At 59.6% G+C, this 17,809-nt stretch overlaps 3 protein-coding genes across 6 annotated transcripts; 2 read left to right on the top strand and 1 right to left on the bottom strand.

The window, feature by feature from the left end:
- Positions 1-817: 817 nt before the first annotated feature.
- Positions 818-8,269, top strand: RNF122 (ring finger protein 122). Of its 3 annotated transcripts, none has more exons than XM_074928562.1 (6): positions 818-920; positions 5,869-6,025; positions 6,993-7,038; positions 7,252-7,293; positions 7,606-7,685; positions 7,769-8,269. In XM_074928562.1, exons 1-6 carry the CDS (start codon positions 896-898, stop codon positions 7,881-7,883), a joined length of 465 nt encoding a protein of 154 aa, XP_074784663.1. In that variant the 5' UTR covers positions 818-895; the 3' UTR covers positions 7,884-8,269. The 3 variants fall into 3 exon arrangements, with proteins under 3 accessions (XP_074784663.1, XP_074784662.1, XP_074784664.1); XM_074928561.1 differs by having other exon boundaries at positions 7,603-7,685; XM_074928563.1 differs by having other exon boundaries at positions 822-912; positions 7,603-7,685.
- Positions 8,270-8,745: 476 nt separating this feature from the next.
- Positions 8,746-12,527, top strand: TTI2 (TELO2 interacting protein 2). Of its 2 annotated transcripts, XM_074928667.1 has the most exons (7): positions 8,748-9,593; positions 9,870-10,056; positions 10,552-10,644; positions 11,010-11,194; positions 11,285-11,428; positions 11,968-12,130; positions 12,414-12,527. In XM_074928667.1, exons 1-7 carry the CDS (start codon positions 8,950-8,952, stop codon positions 12,492-12,494), a joined length of 1,497 nt encoding a protein of 498 aa, XP_074784768.1. In that variant the 5' UTR covers positions 8,748-8,949; the 3' UTR covers positions 12,495-12,527. The 2 variants fall into 2 exon arrangements, with proteins under 2 accessions (XP_074784769.1, XP_074784768.1); XM_074928668.1 differs by lacking the exons at positions 11,968-12,130; positions 12,414-12,527 and adding an exon at positions 11,549-11,670 and having other exon boundaries at positions 8,746-9,593.
- A 59-nt stretch (positions 12,528-12,586) lies between these two features.
- Positions 12,587-15,882, bottom strand: MAK16 (MAK16 homolog). The gene is made up of 10 exons (XM_074928669.1): positions 15,810-15,882; positions 15,484-15,533; positions 15,184-15,293; positions 14,976-15,040; positions 14,683-14,834; positions 14,346-14,400; positions 14,179-14,253; positions 13,719-13,829; positions 13,423-13,479; positions 12,587-13,149 (listed from the first exon to the last, which is right to left on the bottom strand). Exons 1-10 carry the CDS (start codon positions 15,822-15,824, stop codon positions 12,961-12,963), a joined length of 879 nt encoding a protein of 292 aa, XP_074784770.1. The 5' UTR covers positions 15,825-15,882; the 3' UTR covers positions 12,587-12,960.
- Positions 15,883-17,809: the final 1,927 nt, after the last annotated feature.

Below are 17,809 nucleotides of genomic sequence, written 5' to 3'. Positions count from 1 at the left end.
CCCCCCTGGTGGGTGCCCAGGGCCTGTGCGGGGCCTCCCCACTCGTTTTTTCGCAGCGGTGGGGACAGAAAAGGGGGCCGCTGGTGGCCAGCAGAGCGGGGCAGGCAGTCACCGGGGTCACCAGCCATCACGAGGGCGTGATGTCGGTCTCACATCCCGGGCACCCGGTAGCCAGCCGGGCCAGCTGAGGGGCCAGCTGTGCCCTCCTGGGCTGGGGACGCTGCTTTTACCATGCTCCTCGCCGCCGCAGAGCCCCCCCGGCGCAGCCCCTGCTCGTCGGGCCCGACGGCGGAGCGTGGCAGCAGTTTGGCAAAGCTGGGCTCAGGGAGGCTCCGGGCGGGGGGCTCGGTGCCCTTGGCAGCATCCGCGAACTGATCCCGAGGGCGAGACCCGCAGCGGCCGGGCCACGGCCCCTCCGGTCACCGGTCACCCGCGGGGGGGTCCCCAGCGCGGCTGGCGGTGCCGGTCGGGTCCAGCACCGGCCCCTGCACAGGGCCGGGAGCCGGGAGGGGGTCGGTGCCTCCCGGGAGGTTCCGGGGGCAGCGCGGGGCTGGGCCGGGCGACGGGGCCGGGTGGGAGCGGAGCCCCGTGCCCGCTCCACGGGAACACGCGTGGCTCACAGAGGCGAGTCGCGGGCCACCGGGACCCGCGTGGCCGGGACCGGGGCTCACGGTAGGAAGGTCCCTGGGGGGAGCGACCTGGGCCCGGGCTTTGTTAAGCCGCGCCTCCGGCTCCGCGCACCGCGCCCTGCCCCGGCCCCGCGGGGCTCGGGGCGGCTCGGGGGGGCCGGGGCGGGGTTTGCTCAGCCCGGCCCGGCCCGGCCCAGCCCCGCTCCCGGCCGTGGCCCGGCGCCGCGCTCGGCCGAGCCGGCCGGGCCCCGCGGAGCGGCTCCCGGATGCCCCCGTTCCAGCGGTGCGACGGTAAAACCGGGCCGGGGGGGGGCGAGGGGGGGCGGGACGTGGGGGGCTGCCCGCTCCGGCCCCGCCGGTGGGGCCCCGGGAGCCCCGGTCCTGGGGATGAGCCGGGGAGGCGGCTTCACTTCCCGAGCAGCGAGTCCCGCTGGGTTCCCAGGAACCAAGCCAAGGACTCGGTGAGTTCGCCATGCTTTCGCTTCGTGTGCTGGCTGCGAGGGGAAAAAAAAAACCCAAAAATAACCCAACCCCTTTCATCTGTCCGCAGAAGTGGAATAAACTTATTTTTAACGGACCCCAGCCAAGGCCCTGGCTCCTCGCTCTCGCGTTCGCTGTAAGAAATCTTGAGGAACGTGGAACTGAGTCTGCACATGTGGGGGGGTTTTGGTTTAAACGAGAAGCGGTTTATGTTTCTGACTAAGTAGTTGAGAAGCTGCGCGGGGAGTTCTCCCATCAAAGAGAAACAAAGGCTGGGTTGTTTTAATGTAGGGAAGGGTTACAGCCTTTGAAGCTAAATGTGATGCAGCCAGTGGTTTCCTCTCGGTCCCGCGTCCCTGGGGTGTTCCCGGGCCACGGGGGGGTACGAGGGCACCGGCCCCGCGGCCCCGAGCCCTGGGCGTGCAGAGCACGGGGGTTTCCATTCGGCTTCGTGCACTAGACGCTGCACGGCGGCACGTGTGAGCTGGGCTGGGTGAAAGAAACCTCCTAAAAAAAAAAAAAAAAAAAAGAGAGACTTTTGCTTTTAGAGGCTCTGAACAGCCCCGGCTCTCACCGGCTTCCCCAGGCACGGGCTCTGGGAAGCACCGGGAACGGAGCCCGCCCTTGTTCGAAGGCCAAGACGTGGCTTTAGGAGACCAGCCGTGGGCATCTGACTTGTACCTTTTGGCTCTGAGCCCTGAGCTGGCAAATATTTAAATCAGCAGCGCCCAGCGAAACGGCTTATCTGCGCGTTGTTACGGACCTTTGCAGAACTGGGGCCACTGGTGTAAATAAGTCTGAGAGCCGGTGAGGGAATCAGCATCGGGAGGTGTATCGAAGGGATCTCGGCAGGCGGCAGGCACGGGGCTGCCTCGACGCCGCAGCTCCGCTCCCGCATCACAGCTTCTCCTCGGGTGCCTCACCTGTAGTTCTGGGGATGCTGCGGTCACCGGGCAGGAGCCAGGTAACTTGATTTGGGGGGGAGCTGGTTACCCCCCATCCCACAGAGAACTGCTTGGCTCGGGGGCAACTTTTGCAGGAAGCCCATTCCAGCATCACAGCAAAAATTATATGGAAGCTGCATTCAATTTTCTGATGCAAAGCCCACAGCTTTTGTGTGGGAGTAGAAAGAATGGTTTTATTTAATGACCTGCTGAGTTTTCCATTTGTTTCATTGAACAAGAATCGGGGTGAGGGAGAAGCTCTGCTCAGCAAAAAACCCCCGTGCCTGCGCAGTACGGGCAGAAACTTGTGTCGATTCTGACTCGAAATACTGTGAAATATTGCAGACTGTTGTGTGGCTGGAGCGCGGGGGCCGGCGTGCGCAGAGGGACCGGCCAAAGTGCTGTGGGGTTTGGGGTGGGGGGAGCAGTGCTGGGGTTACCCCATGAACCCGCTCCCCTGGAGGCACTGCCTGTCCTCACCTCAGCATGCAGTGGGGAGGGCAATTTAGGCCAGCTCAGCGCTTAAATCTGCCAGGGAGCCCTGTGGGGAGGAGGAGGAGGAAGAGGAGGAGGTGGTGTAACCCACAGCCCTCACAGGTCAGGCTGCACCGTCGCTGCTTCTGCTTACAAAGAGGAGGTTTTGCAGTTTGTGTGAGAAACACTTTGCTGGCAAAACGAAGCACCTTTCCGAGCGTCCTTCCTGCGGCGAGAAGAGTCCAGAAAGTCAGCGCGTGTCTGTAGGTGCTTCCACAGGCGTGTCGTGATCCCTCTTTTCTCATTTTTCAACTCAATAATTGCTCCAGCACGCAGCCTTCGGGGGTTCTGCTCTCAGGTACAGAACTGGAGGACTTGAGCTGGTGAAATGGGTTTGGTGGCCATCGGGCCTTCATTTCATGTCGGTTAAACCCAGATTTGATCCACTCCCCTTGAACTAAAAATACGAAGGCCTTTGTCAGGCGAAGGGGTTTGCGCTAATCAAAACCATCGCTCAGCCAAGGCGCCCACCGTGTGGATGAGCTCTGGTGGGGAGGAGCGGGAGGGGAAGGGGCCGGCCGGGGTGGGGAGGACCTCGCTTTTCGGGGAGGCTGGGCTCGGCAGCTGCCTTGCCTCGCCGAGACCCCCTGCTCGAGGGCTTGTCCCGGCAGGACCTTCTCATCCCCGGCGAGCCGATGGCTGCTCCCCGACCAGGAAAGGGCACTTCCCCGGAGCCACGCTCGCTTCTCAGCGCCGCAGCCTGGAGCTCGTGAATTCCTGAAAGCCAGGAATGAGCCTTGCTAAGCTGGTGAGTTTAAAATCAGCCTTGCCAGCTGTGTTGCAGCTGGCTGGGACGTGTTAGACCAGCTCCTCTCTGCTTCCTTCGCTACGGGGCTGCAAGTTGCAGCATCGCTTGTTCCCCCTCAGTTCTCATCCTGCTGCTGGCGTGGCTGCCCCTCTCCCGTGGGGCTTTCACACACGGCTGTTGTCACCTGGGGGGAATTCGGGCGTCTAACACGGAGCAGGGCTCAGTACGCAGCTGCGGGGTCGGGAAAGGCGATTTCTGCCCCACGGGCCGGGGCAGAGCGCGGGGACCGTAGGGACGACCCCTACGTGACGTTCAGAGGTTCGTCCGTCGGGGTTTGAGCCCCTTAAGATGGGGGAGATCAGCACGGGATCGGCCGTCAGTCCCCCTCGGGGTTCTCCTTCCCAGCCCGCCTGGTGCTTCTGGAAAACCTCCGGGATGCACACCCCGGCCTTTCCCTGCTCTCTGCAGAGCCGATTCTCCTCCTGTTGGTGCCAGACAGGGGCTTTTCCATCTCTCCCCAGGTGCCCGCAGAGCACCCACCCTTGGCCCACTCTCGGAGGCTGCAGCTCGGCTTTGGGCTCTTGCCGTCGCCACGTCTCTCGTGGCGCGGAGGGGAGCGGCTGGTGCTTTTTGGCAGATTCTTGCAGTAGTTGTCCGTTTGAATTACACCCAGGAAGGGTTATTGTTTCTCTTGTGACCTGATGTTGCTACCACGACCCACCGCTGGCTGGCCGGCCAACTTGGAATGAAGGTTCCTCCGACCAGCAGCAGCTGCTCCGCAGCCGGTGTCCCACCACCACATACACCAGCGTTACCTCATTTTGTTGCTCAGTGGGGTTTTTTTTCTCAGAGCTGATACGCTGATGGGGTTTTGGAGCATTTCTCAATCATTTCCAGCAGGGAAATGGGGGGAAAAAAAAAAAAAAAAAACAACAAAAAACCTTTCCTATTGTCCTTTCCTGCACCCGGTGGTCTCAAGAGCAGAAAGCTGGGAGAGAAAGACCCGACAAACAAATCCTCCCTTTCTCACTCTGGAGTTGAGGCGGCCGATGAATCGTCTCCAGTGACTGCAAGAGGCAAAGATCAGCCAGTGGCTCTGCTCTCCGTAGCAGTAAAACCCTGTTTCCTACAATCCAGACTCTTCTCTGGTGCCTGCTGCAGCTGCGCAGCACCAAACCGCCGTCCCCGGCACCCAGCGTCCCCCCGGCTGCGGTGGCTTTGGCCACTTCATCGGGGGGACACATAAATTTAAAGCACGTGGCAACACAGATGCCCGGGACTAGCTGGGGACTGCGTCCCTGGGCAGGATCCCGCCCCAGGGGTCCATCCTGCCTGTCCTGCCCGGGCTCCACTTTCTACCCAGACGCCCTGGGCCTCTCTGGGGGGGCTGTGAGGGAGCCGACGCTGCTGCCTTCGCTCCCCATCGCGGCGGGGGGAGCACCCAGACAGACCGAACCTGGGACCTCGCTGCTCGTGCAGAGGTTTCTGCCGCCCGCTCTCTTCCTGTCTCTGCTCTCCGTGGTGGGGAGCAAATTTTACCCTCTCATGAGAAACAGGTGGAGGATTTTAGTGGGCTGTAATTAAACCCAGAAGTGTTTCTGGAGGAGCTTTTTGATGAGATTGCGCGGCGTGGGAGCCGAGGGTGCTGAGCGGAAGGGGCCGGGGGGGAGATGCTCCGCGGAGCACAGATGGGGCTGGGGGGCTGCTCGCCTTTAAAGCCCCATCTGAGCAAGGTCTGATGAGAACTCAAAGCTCTTGGGGGGGGTCAGCATGATTTCGAGACATCGAGAGTCTGACTTTGCCCCAGCTCCCAGCGGAGGCAGTGTCAGCGGGTCTGGGGTTTCCCTGCCTTTCCCCCCTGGTTGGGTGGGGAGCCCCCTGGGGTGGCCGCGCTGTCACCCACCTCTGCGTGACGCCCTCCTCCGCCTTCCCCCGTGGTGTCACAGTGGCAGGGAGAGGTGGTGGCCCAGGCAGTGGCGTGGGGCCGATGCATGCCACGTTTTTGCTCAGAAAAAACTGTGGTGCTTGAACGTGCTCTGCACAGCCCCGGCGCTTCTCCCAGCCCCACGGACGAACCAGCCACTTGCTCCGTCTGGCTCCCACAGAGCAATGACAGACACCAACTGTTCTTGTTTTTCAAGCTCTTTTTTCGCTCTGTCCTTCCCTAAATCCCCTTCCAGCCTCCATGTATTTCTCTGGAGATGAGAGCGCGGGGCCTCCTTTTCTCCCAGATGCCTGGCTGCTGCCTGGGGTACGTCTGTGCTGCTGGAGAAGGGGTTTGAGGCTGCAGGAATGCAGCGGTGTGCGCTGCCTGCGCCGCACTGAGCTGCTCTAAGGGGCTGCTGCTCTTCCCGGGGACATCCCTGATCCGCAGGCCACGGGACGGTGTCTTGGCCTTGGTCTCTGCCCACTTTGCAAACTCCGGAGGGCACGGAGTCAGCCCAGGCTCTCTCTGCTTTCACAGAACATCCTCTTCACCTCTCTTTTCCCCTTCTTCCATCCTAAACACTTGGCTTTTCTTTCCCCCCCGAAGGGTGCTCCTGCAGTCTGGGGCTGATTTATACCAGTAAACCCTGCACGATGCCGCCCATCACGTTCCAGGACCTGCCACTGAACATCTACATGGTAATTTTTGGCACCGGTATCTTTGTCTTCGTGCTCAGCCTCATCTTCTGCTGCTACTTCATCAGGTGAGCGGGGGGTGGTGGGTCAGCATCCCCGGGGCACCCCCAGCCCTTCCCAGCGCCCCATTGTTTTATCCTGTAACACGGGAGCCGCTTGCCAGAAGGATCTGCCCTGAGGAGCGGGGCCGGTCGCCCGCCGTGCTGGGGCCTGGCGTGACCGTGGTCCCCGCAGTCCCCTGCGGCCGGAGCGGGGCAGGAAACGCAGGAAGGGGCTCTTGTTTTTCAGGGGACCACGCGGAGGGACGCATTGTGTCGGGCAGGGAAGGAGCAGTGCTGCCCGGGAGAGGATGTGTCTTTGCATTACACTCCCCGCTCAGGGAGAGCTATTTTTAAACCCGAAGCCGAGGCAGCAGCTGGCGTTTCTGCAGGGCCCCGAGTGGCTCAGCTCTTCCCTGCGGGGTGCCCCGGCTCCGCCGCCGTGCCGTGCGTCTCTCGGCCATTTCTGGGATGACAGAAGCACGTGTCTTGGTTGGAGGAGAAGCGAAGGCTGCGAGCAGTCCCCTTCTCCCCACGTCTCGCTGGGTTTCTCTGCCAGGCGGTTTTCCCCGGCGCCCTCGCCGCGGCCAAGGTCACAGCAGGGCGAGCGAGCGCTGGAAATCCAGCGCTTCCTGCGCCACCAACGACTTCCTAAGGCAAACAACCGGGGCCGCCGGCTCTTATCGCTCCCGGCTGCCGATTCCTGCCGGCGGCGGGGCCCCGCGGTGCTGCGGCAGCGGCTCTGCCCGGAGCACGGCCTTGGGCTGGTTTTTTGCCCACAGCGTCGCTGCTCAGGCGCAGCCTCAGAGCTGCTTATCCCCAAAATCCTGGTCGGGAAGGGTGGGTGCGTTCCCCCGATTTCAGGTGCGTTCCCCCGATTTCAGGTGCGTTCCCCTGATTCCAGGTGCCTCCTGAATAACTGTGGCTGCAGCGCTCAGACGTGACCCTTGCGGATGCTGTAAAACTCACAGGGCCTTTTTTCTCCCCCTCTCCCCAGCAAACTGCGGCACCAGGCTCAGAGCGAGCGGTTCGGCTACAAGGAGGTAAAGCCAAGGTCGTTCTCTGTGCGTCCCCGCAGCGATTTGGGGCCGAGAGGGAGGTGGGCGCAGGCGGGTGGGGGCGCAGCGGGGGCCGACGCTGCTCGTCCCACGTTCAGAAGCAGCGCGACGGGACGCACATGTCCCCGTTCTGCTCCCACCGCGGCTCCCGGCAAAATCCCTCCCGACGTTCATCCTCTGCCTCCTTTTCTCCCTCAGGTGGTTTTGAAAGGTGACGCGCGGAGGCTGAACGTGCACGGGGTGAGCGGTGTCGCCTCTGGGTTGGGCGGGAGTTTGGGGTGACGTGAGGGGACGACGCGCTGGGGCGCGTCCCCTCTGCTCTGCGGCGTCGAGCAGAGCAGGGCCGGGAACGACCAGTGCGGAGGGAAAAACCCCCCCTCGCCAGGGGGTGGGTTGGGAACTGGGCTGAGCTCCCAGCTGGAAATACCCAGGAAAAAATCACGGTGGCAGCGGGATGTCCCCGGCCACGGCACTCCGGGTGGGAGCGGGGCCACGCGCGGGGGGTCCCAGCGTCCCGCCCGCCCTCACCCCCGGTCTCGCCTCCCGCAGCAGACCTGCGCCGTCTGCCTGGAAGATTTTAGGGTGAAGGAGGAGCTGGGGGTGCTGCCGTGCCAGCACGCCTTCCACAGAAAGTGAGTGCGGCGGCGGGCGGAGGGGCACGGGGCGGGGGCCGTTTCCCGGCGGGGATCACCCTGCCCCGTGTTTCTGCCCGCAGGTGCCTGGTGAAGTGGCTGGAGGTGCGGTGCGTTTGCCCCATGTGCAACAAGCCCATGGCGGGCCCGGCGCAGCCCCGCGCCGCCGTCGGGACCCTCCTGGACGAGCTGGTGTGAACGGGGTGCGGGGGGGAAACTCCCTCCCCGCACAGACCCCACCGGCGCCCCGCACGCCGCCCCGCACGTCCCCGGCGAGGGGAGAGGGTCGAACGCTTCGCCTCGAAGGATCCAGATTTTTCCGGGTTGAGATTTTTAACGCGCAGGTCGTCGCTTTGTTTCAGGGCGGGGGGGTGGTTGGTTGGGATTATATTTTTTTTTTTTTTTTTTTTTCCTCACGTCGCTCCGCGGAGGGGCCCGGGACCACCTTGGGGTCACCGGTGTTAAGCTGAGCCCCACGGCATCACCACCCTCCTGTCCCTTTTCTACGCCATTTTTGTACCCTCCGGACTCTCCGGCTCCCCGCGTTGTACAGTTTGGTGTAAAACAACGATTAAACGGGCAATTTCTCAGCCTGGTCTCACGGGGGGGCGCTCGAGGAGCCCCGCTGGGGTACGGGGAGCCGCGGCAGCGCTCGCACAACACGTCGCTAAAAACACACAGAGAAAAGCGTCCGCTTTGACTGATTTTTGACATTTTGGAAAAAAAGTGACGTCAGCGGTGACGTCACGGACCCCCCGGCGCTCAGAAGGGACTGTGCCACGCCGTAACGCCAGGGCGCACACGTCACGCAGGCGCGTGCCGCTCCCATTCATCATCTGCCATGAACCGGAAGGATCGGCGCCGCCCCCCCCGCGCCCGCACGCGCCCCCGCGCCCCTCACCCCCAGCTCACGGCGAGCAGCCCCCGCCGACGGTTTTTCTTCCGCCGCCCCGTTGCAGAACGCTCTGCCCCCTCCGCTCCCGCGCTTACAGGCCCCCCCCGCCCGCCCCCGAGCCGCACGGCGCCTCTTTCCTTTCATATTCTTTGAGTAATTAGCCATGCTAATTTATTCACATATAGCCACGCCTCACTCGCGGCGCGCCTTTACGGCAAGGAGGGGGTTTTGCGACAGCGGCGCGGTTTGCGGCGTCTGCTGCGGGAGGAGGTAGATCCGTGCGCTGAGGGGCGCCGGCGGTGCGCCCGGCAAAAAAAAAATAAATAAATATTTTGAGGGTTTTTTGAGCGGGGGGGTGCTGGTCGGGCCATGGAGCTCAGCGGCCTAGTGCGAGCCCTGAGGGCGGAGGGGCCGCGGGCCGGGGAGCAGCCGCCGCCCCGCGCTGTCCCGCCGGCCGAGCAGATCCTGCCCCGGATCGCGCTGCTCGTCTCCGAGGGGGCCGCCCCCGAGGTGGTCAGAGACCTGGGTGCGCTCGTCGAGGCTGCGGGGTGCCGGTGGCTTTTTGGAGGCCTGAGCCCTGCAACGCTGGGCGAGTTGGTGGCTGCGCTGAATGGGTACGCGGCGCCCCCGAAGCAGGAGCAGGATGCTGCGGGTCTCCCCCGTGAGGACAGGGCGTACGCTGCCGCAGCTGAGCGAGCGGCAGAGGTCGGCTCAGTGTTCCTGCACCTCCTGGCGAAGCTAGAAGCCGCCAAGACCCAGGAGTCTCTGGGCGTCCCCGTGGTGGGCCCAATCCTGTCCCGTGTGATGGGACCCATCTACATCTTTGCTGCAACACATATTGTGGAAAGGCCCTGGGCAAACACAAAGTCCCAGTCAGCGGCACAGGAGGTGCTGGCGTTGCTGGTTCAAGCTGTGGGTTGCGGGTCGGTGGCTGAATTCCTTCGAGGGAAGGATGAAGATGAGGAAGGAAGATTCGCAGCAGTGATGGGGCTCCTGAAACAGGAGTTGACCAAGTGAGTAGGAAGGGGAGGGCGGTGGTGGAGAGGGTGGCATGTTTGGCTGGTCTCTGTGTAGGAAATACTGAAAACTTTTGGGCAGCTGTGTGAGCTCAGGCATTACAAGGCACTAGTTGATAAATATGGGGCCAAGAGCTTTACAAATATGCCAGTAACAGAAGGGGGGGGACACACACATCATTTGGAGTTTACTGTCAGCTGACAGGCCCAAATGTGTAGGAAACAAGCATTTGTTGGTTCCAGTGTTCACTGAGCTCCCGTTTGTATTCCCAGAGACACCTGGAAGCGTAACCCTGCCACAAAGCACGTGTTCTCCTGGACGCTGCTTCACATCACCCGGCCCTGGCTTAGCCATTACCTGGAGCGTGTCCTCCCGCCGTCGCTGCTCATCTCAGACGACTACCAGGAGGAGAATAAAATCCTGGGTGTGCACTGCCTGCATCATATCGTTCTCAACGTGGTAAGAGATCGGAGAAATTAGATCCCTTTCTGGGCGTTGTTTGAAGGAAGGGGGGGGGTTGGACACCTCTTAGGGTTCCTAGCTTCTATTCCCGGTTCTGCTGTTAACCAAACAATTCTGCTCCATCTTCCACGCTGTCCCTGTGTGTTTAAGTATGTGTAGTTCTTAAATTTATTGTGCTAAACAAATAAGTGCTTTGCCACCTTTTGAACTCGGCCGATTCACTGTCAGCCTGGCAGCAGTTTGCAGGGCAGGATGTTCAAGTAACACCAGTGGAACTGCCAACCAGTGCCTGGAGAGGGGAGGGGAAGCGGCTGCTCCTGTGCACGGTGGGGTTTAACCTGCATTTATTACAGCACCTGCTCCCCTTTCCTCGCAAGCAGCGTCCCTGACACGCAGCATTGCCACGCTTTGTGGAGGCTGTTCTCTTTTGTTAGCTTAAGCGGGTGCTGAACGTGACGCACAGCACTAACGTTCTGTTCTGTGTCGTTGCAGCCAGCTGCTGATCTGTGCCAGTTCAACAGGGCTCAGGTTGTGTACCATGCCCTTTACAACCACCTCTATTCACGGGAGGCCCCTCTCATCCAGGTGGGACAGCAGAACTTCATTTTCATCTGCCTTGTGATCTTGCATGTCAGCCCCACGAGGGACAGCCAGCTCCAGGCTTGAGAGGCAGAACCTGTTTCCTCGCAGACAGTCCAGTCAGGCGGGTGGTACTAGCCAATGCCTGTGGCCGAGAGACAAAGAAACTCAGTAGATTTCAGGAAAATATTAATAGAGGGAAGACCTCTCACCTCCTGTCCCCTTCCAAGTGGCAGCCTTGCTGAAGGGTAGTAGAAGTAGTTGGCTCTGTCAGGTGAACTGCAGCAGCTGTGGGTGGTCAGCGGGGCTGGAAGTTGTTTGGAGACAACACGAGCAGCATTGCCCAGATTTACTGTCTCTCGCCGCACCAGGCAGTACTGCTGTGCCTGCTGGACCTGGTGCCGATCCTGGAGAGAGCCCAGCGCCAGCAGAACCGGGGCAGACCGACCGCCCCCTGCGATGAGGTGCTGCAGCTGGTTCTGACACACATGGAGGCAGAGCACCGCCTCGCGCTGCGGCGGGTGTACGCCAGGGCCCTGCCCGCCTTCGTGCAGAGGTGGGAGCACCTGCCGCGGCCCTGCGGGGACTCGCTTCGGCCTCGCTGGGTTTATCTCCCTTCTCAGTGCGTGTTTCTTTGTGTCGGCAGACTTGGCATCCTGATAGTGCGGCACCTGAAGAGGCTGGAGCGAGTGATCCTGGGCTACCTGGAAGTCTGTGATGGCCCCGAGGAAGAAGCCCGACTGGGAATACTGGAGACGCTGCAGTGCACCATAGAGCACGCTTGGCCCAGGTACCCATCGGAGGGGTGAAAGACACTCCTAAAGCCTATCCTGAATGCTGTCACTGCTCCAGAGCCAACGTCACTGTTGCTTGAGAAGGCCCTGAAATCTTAAGAGAGAATCTTTTGCAGGGAGGGATCACTGGCATTACTGCTTTGCTGAAAAACCTGACCCAAAAATTAAGCTGGGTCCTCATTTAGATCTGACTTCTGCCTGTTCTAGAAGCACCAACCTCGCTAAAAATTAAACCTGCGTTCTCTGCGTGGCAGAACTGTGGAGTAAGCCCCGTGTTGTGAATGAATTAGGCTGCCCCAACGACAGGCCTTCCCGACAGAGCAGCCCGAGGTTACCCGTGCTCGGGGCCAGTGTCCTCCCTCTGGTGGGCAGACTGGAGGCAGCTTCTCCTTATCTCAGGGCGGCTGCGATCCTGCTCCACACGTAAGGAGCAGCTCCTGCCTCAAGCGTCTCGCAGCTGCCAAGCGAGGCGGTGCTTTCCCCTGGCTTGTGAAGAGGATTTAGAGTGAGGTGCACTTGGTGTTTCCCTCTGCAGGATGCCCTGCAGGCTCCCTGTGCTCCTCAAGGCCCTGCTGAAGATGATCTGGGACGTACACACGGACCAAGGGCCAACGCCAGAGCTGGTGAAAGCCGCCTTGCTCCAGGGAGCCACTGAATGCCTCATCCTGCTGGATCGCTGCTCCGAGGGGCAGGTGAAGGTGAGCTGGGACCCAGCACTGCTTCAGCTGATCCCCCTCGGAAGGGGCAGCACGGTGCCTGCAAAAAAGCCCACTGGCTTCCTCAGTCCACGTGTTTTGAAAGCATCAATTTCCACCCACCTCAACATTAGCACTTGGCTTGATGGATAAACGACTTCTGTATGGGCAGGTGTCTATACAGGCTTTGTGTAATTCTCTTTCAACAGATAGCTGGGGGAGAGCTGGTAACACCTTTAACCCACGCGTGCCAAGGCACTGGAAAATGATGCTTTTCTCATTTCAGGTCCTGCTGGAAGGCGTGTACAGCAGCTGTGAGGAAACCCGTGTACGGGAGTGCATCAGAAAAGTGCAAGAAAACACGTGAGGCGTGGCCAATCAATGCTCACCCCGCTTTTTGTACAGTAAACTTTTTTTTAATTTATTTAAAGTTACTGTCTTTCTCTTCCCACCCCTGCTAGCCTCGTATCTCCCCCAGGCAAGACACACTTGTGTGCTTGCCTAGCCACTGGAGGGCTCTTCCAGCCTTTGAACAGCAGCGGTGCCCCCGCCCTGGTCCAGGTTCCCTCCCGAGCTGAGCCTTGTCTGGCTGGGGACAAGGTGGGAGTCGCCGTCCTTCAAACTGCACTTCATGAAGGAGTTGTACAAACTTGCTGCAATTGCCTGGGGTCGGGACAGAAATCCTTTTTTTCCATAAAAAAAATTTATTAATTAGAATATTGAAAAAAAGAGTCATTTTTGAGGGTCCTGCAGAGGGGTGAAAGCTGGAAGGAGTTCTGGTGGCAGGATCTGGAGTCCTGTCGTTCAGTACAAAATGTGGCTTTAGGAAGGAGTCAGGTTGCTTTTGTTTTGGTGGTTGGCTCTGTTTCTTCCTCATACTCTATTTCAATGTAGGGACGTTTTCTTCTGGCTGGTCCTTTCAGGGGAGCTTTCCCTTTAGATCTGGAGAGAGAGGTTTTCTTCTCTACTTCTTCCTCCTCTTCCAGTTCCTCTTCACTACTTGTCTCCAACTTATCCATGTCCTGAGAAAGACAGACAAGAGTGACGTCAAAGCATGCTGTGTAGCTAAACCTCCTCTTTCTGCAGAATTCTCTTGTGTATCTGATTCTGTTTTATAATTCCTGGCTCCCAGCTGTCTAGCCAGAGGAGCTGGGGTGTGGGGGATTACGGTGCAGTCTGACTCTATCATTATGTCCCACAAATCTGGCTCTTCCTCCAGCCCCACAGACACCAAGAGAGTGGAGGTTACTTTCAAACAGCTTAGCCTGACAGTTTATACCTGGTGCTTCACCTACCTCAAAATCGCTGAGGTCACTGTCATCTGCTTCCACAAACTCTCTTTTATCCATGTCCTGCAAGAAATAAAAGTCAGAAGCTAGTAGAGACACCCTGAGCACAACACAGCGTCCTGACTCGCAACGGGAGAGCCACCAAGGCCACCACTTGCACACACACACACACACACACGCTTTTCCTGAGCTCACCTCTCCTCACCTCGACATTCAAACTACAGCGCCCAGCACGTCAGTGAATCAGAGGGGCTGTGCCAGGCCAGGGAGGGATTAAGTGCTGCTGTGGCTGAAAGCATTACCTCATCATCATCTTCTTCCTTCTCGGCATCGGACTCGCTCTCACTTTCTGCATCTTGCTGTTGTAGAGCTTTGTCAAAGGCGTGAATGGGGAAGTTGTAAATGTCTCCATACTGGAAAGGAAAAGGTGGATTTTCTGTAAGTCACAGGAGGAAGACAGCCACTGCTGGTAGGGCTGTCTAAAGCCTGTGGCCTGCACAAAGGCAGCGCCAAACTAGGCTGAACTTGTGGCTCAGCCCCTTCCCTCGTTCTGAAGTGCGCGCTGCTGTACAGAAAATGAGGGGCTCTGCGTTCTGAGCGAGCAAGTTCTCCAGCCTTTGTTAAAGCCATCAGGAAGGGCAGCATGTGGTCACCCCCTACCCCGCCTACACAGGCCGTGCTTCTGTCATACCAGCGCCTGTGGCCCTCCCAGGAGAACCAGGACCAGTTTTCCTACTGGGCTCCGAGCGCAGTGATCCTTACCGTATCCTGTTTCAGCCTTTCCAGTAACTCCTTCTCAATGGCATTATCCAGCTGAGCAGCAATCAGGGCTTTCTCCTAAAGGAGCAGAGAGGAGCCGTGTCAGTGGTTTGAAAGACAACGTGGAGCAGAAGCAGCGGCCAGGAGATTACGTGACAGCGTGGCATTACCTCTCGCCTCTTCTCTCGCCTTTCAATCTTCCTGCGTAACGGAACGAGCTTCCTCCTACAGGGAGCAAGGAGAGCTTGTTAGTGATTTGTCAGCCTCTTGTGTAGCAGATGAGCAAACGCTCACTCAGGGCAACAACCAGCAGCGATGAGAAACGTGACTGCCACTAGTTGAAGTGCGTTTATACATGTAGACAATTAAATCCCTTTCGGACAGGTTCACTGACAAGCCTGCTAAAGCCTCGGGAGAACAGCTACGGGCGCACTGGGGCTCTGCACGCTGCCAGGGGCAGTGGCTTGATAAAGCCAAAGCGTGACGACTCTCAGCTCTGTCACTCACTGTCGCTTGAGCGTCAGCTTCCGGATGCGGATGAGGTACTGCGTGATCTTTGTAAACCGCTGCTTGCATTTGTGTCGGATGAACCGCGGCCAGTAGATGAGGTTCTCATCTATCTCTTCCAGGGCTTTCTCGTAGTTCTTGCTTAGCAGGACCTGGGGAGGAGGAAAAGGAAAGAGTTGAGCTACAGAGCGGGGCTGCAGCTGCTCTTGGGAGGAGCCCCCTCACTCCCTGCCCTCCACTGCCTCTGGGAAATTAATTATCGCTTGGTTGGCGAGCTGCCCTCCGGGACTCACCCGCTCCCAGAGCCGACGGGGAAAAGCCGCCCGCTCTATCGTCTTCATGTACAGGTAACACCGTCCTGAAGAAAAGAGGAAGAGGATCCCAGGAGAGAGCCTGAGCGCGTCCCCGAGAGCGGGCGAGTGCTCGGAGCCCGGGTGACCTCGGCCCCGCGCTCTTCGCCCCCGCCCCGGGGGTGGCTCATGGCACCTGCCGGGCTCTCACCTTTCTCCTCCCTGATGGTCGCGTACTGGCTGTTGGCCAGCGGGCAGGAGGAGCGGTTGCAGAGCCCTGTCAGGTTGTACTCATTGCGGCAAAAGTTCTGGGTTTTTGTCCTGGAAAAAGGAGAGGTGAGGGGAAGGGTTGGACTCCCCCCACCGCCCACCCTGCCCCTCGGGGCCGTGGTGGCACAGGGATGCGGGGAACCACGCCAGGCCCTGCGGGGCACCTGAATTGGTGTCCCCGGCTCCTCACCCTGCTGAAACACCCTGCAGCGCCCCCTTCCCCGTCCCCCCAAAAACTCACGTTATCTTGTAGGAGCAGAACTGCCTGTTGCCCAGCGTGTCCCAGACAACCTGCAAGGGGAAACAGCGGGTGACCCACACGGACAGCGCCCACCCGGCCCCTGCCGCTGCCGGTGAGGTGCTAACGGGACACCCCCCCCCCAGCACCTCTGCCGCCATGTCCCCATTGGCACATCCCCCCCCCCCCGAAGCACCCCCCGGGCTGGGGACCGGGGGGGAGGGGTGTTGGGTGTTTCCCTCCCTCCTCGCCACGTGGTGGTCGCGCCCCGACCGGCCTCAGCGGCGGGGGGAGCGCGGAGTGACGGCGGGGGGGCCCGGCGGACTCACGTCGTCCGAGTGCATGGTGCTGCGGGGCCGCGGCCTAGCGCGCCGCCATCACCGGAAGGGGCGGGGCCAGGCGCCATCTCGCGAGAGCGGGGCGGAAGGGCGGGGCCGGCCCGGCATGGCGGCGGCGCTGGGCGGCCGGTGAGGGGCAGCAGCGGCGCCCCGGCCCGGCGGGGGGGGAAAGCTCCGAGCGGGGAAATAAACTTTATATTGAGTGACTCGAGCGTGGCCAGAGAAGGGCAACGGAGCTGGGGCAGGGTCTGGAGCACAGGTCTGCTGGGGAGCGGCTGGGGGAACTGGGGGGGTTCAGTCTGGAGAAGAGGAGGCTGAGGGGAGACCTCCTGGCCCTCTGCAACTCCCTGCCAGGAGGGGGCAGAGAGGGGGGATGAGTCTCTGGAGCCAAGGCCCCAGCGCCAGGCCCCGAGGGAATGGCCTCAAGCTGCCCAGGGCAGGGTCAGGCTGGCTCTGAGGAAGGATTTCTGTGCAGAAGGGGCTGTTGGGCGTTGGAATGGGCTGCCCAGGGCAGGGGGGAGTCCCCGGGATCCCTGGGGGGGTTGGAGAGTCGGGCTGAGCCAGCGCTGAGGGATCTGGGGGAGTTGGGAAGGGTGAGGGGGAGGGTCATGGCTGGGCTGGAGGAGCTGCAAGGGCTTTTCCAACCGGGATGACTCTGGGATTCTGTGTGGGTACCAGCTGGCAGGGTCTGGACGAGGCCTGTGTCTCGCTGAGGCACCAGGGTGGCGGCAGAGCGGGGCAGCCACAGGCCGTGTCTCTGGTCATTCCTCCTCTGTGCCTTTGGCAGTGGGAAATGGCAGCTGCCTCGGCGGCGGAGGGGATGGTTGGTACCATCAGCTCCCCGGCCAGGCCCCTGCGGCTTAATTTTGAACCACAAAAGCTGTGAGGGATACATTTATCTGTAGTTGGGCCCAAAGGGGAAAAGCTGTTTCCTTCAGAGCTACCAAGACCCCCCGCTTGTCTCCCCAGGCTGCAGACCTATTTATATCATTGTTAACACACTCAAGAATTAGATTTTTTTTCAGCAGGGTGGGTAAAAAAACTCGGGTTGTTTGATTGAAAGATTACAATCTTAATTCCTCACGCAGAGCAGAGAAACTCGATCAATGATACTGGCACTGCAACTAATTTATTAATTGAGAAGTCTGAGCTGCCAGTGCCGGAGGAAAGAGTGACTCGTGTTGGTGAGGGGCACAGCGGAGCACTGGGCGAGGTGCTGGGGGGGCTGGCGAGGAGCCCACCTTGCAGGGATGAGGCTCGTCTGCCTCCGTGCTGCTCACGGGGGGTGGGTTTCCAGAGCAACCAGCCAGCGGGCACGCAGATGGCATTAGAGTTTAATATTTAGCGGGGAGGTGTGCTGTGGAGGTGTGAATATGTCCCTAAATAGAACGGCTCACATTTTTTCCTTCCATCACAGAAAGCAAACACGTTTTTCCTTTTATTCTTGGCAAAGCAGGGAAACAGGTGGAAGATAAAAATAACCAGTTTTCGAGAACAGGCTTAGCATTAGTCATTTCCAGTCAGCCTAAGAAATACAATTTCATCTTGTATGTGCAAAGCGAGGGGCAATGGGCCCACCGTGGATGTGGGATTACCTGACAATAGCCATTTATGACCTTTGGTAATGAGTCATAAGGTACCAAATCTTGATGAATTGTTATTATCCTCCTGTTTTCCTGCTGCAAGCACATCTGCATTGTGCTGCTCGGGCTCCAGAGCAGTGAATCATCTGTTCTTTCTGGCAAGTGAAATGGCTGTGCGTTACACAACCGCTCATTCAAGACAGAAATGAATTTATATAAACTGCCAACAGTGGAACCAGAGAAGTTGTAAGTTTGAGGTTGCGCTGGAAAAAATGAGATTACGGGAATTTCTCTGATATTTGTAAGATTAATTTGGTACCTCTGTTACTTCACACTCTTATTTAACTGTAGTGTACTTTTACAGACCATTATACTCAATAATTATTGTTAACAGTGCAGCTGCTCTCT

The sequence above is a fragment of the Athene noctua genome, chromosome 28 (genome assembly GCF_965140245.1).
Source record: "Athene noctua chromosome 28, bAthNoc1.hap1.1, whole genome shotgun sequence".
Classification (NCBI taxonomy): Eukaryota; Metazoa; Chordata; class Aves; order Strigiformes; family Strigidae; genus Athene; species Athene noctua.
Note: the sequence above shows the minus strand (reverse complement) of the source record. Positions and strands in the feature narration are given on the sequence as shown.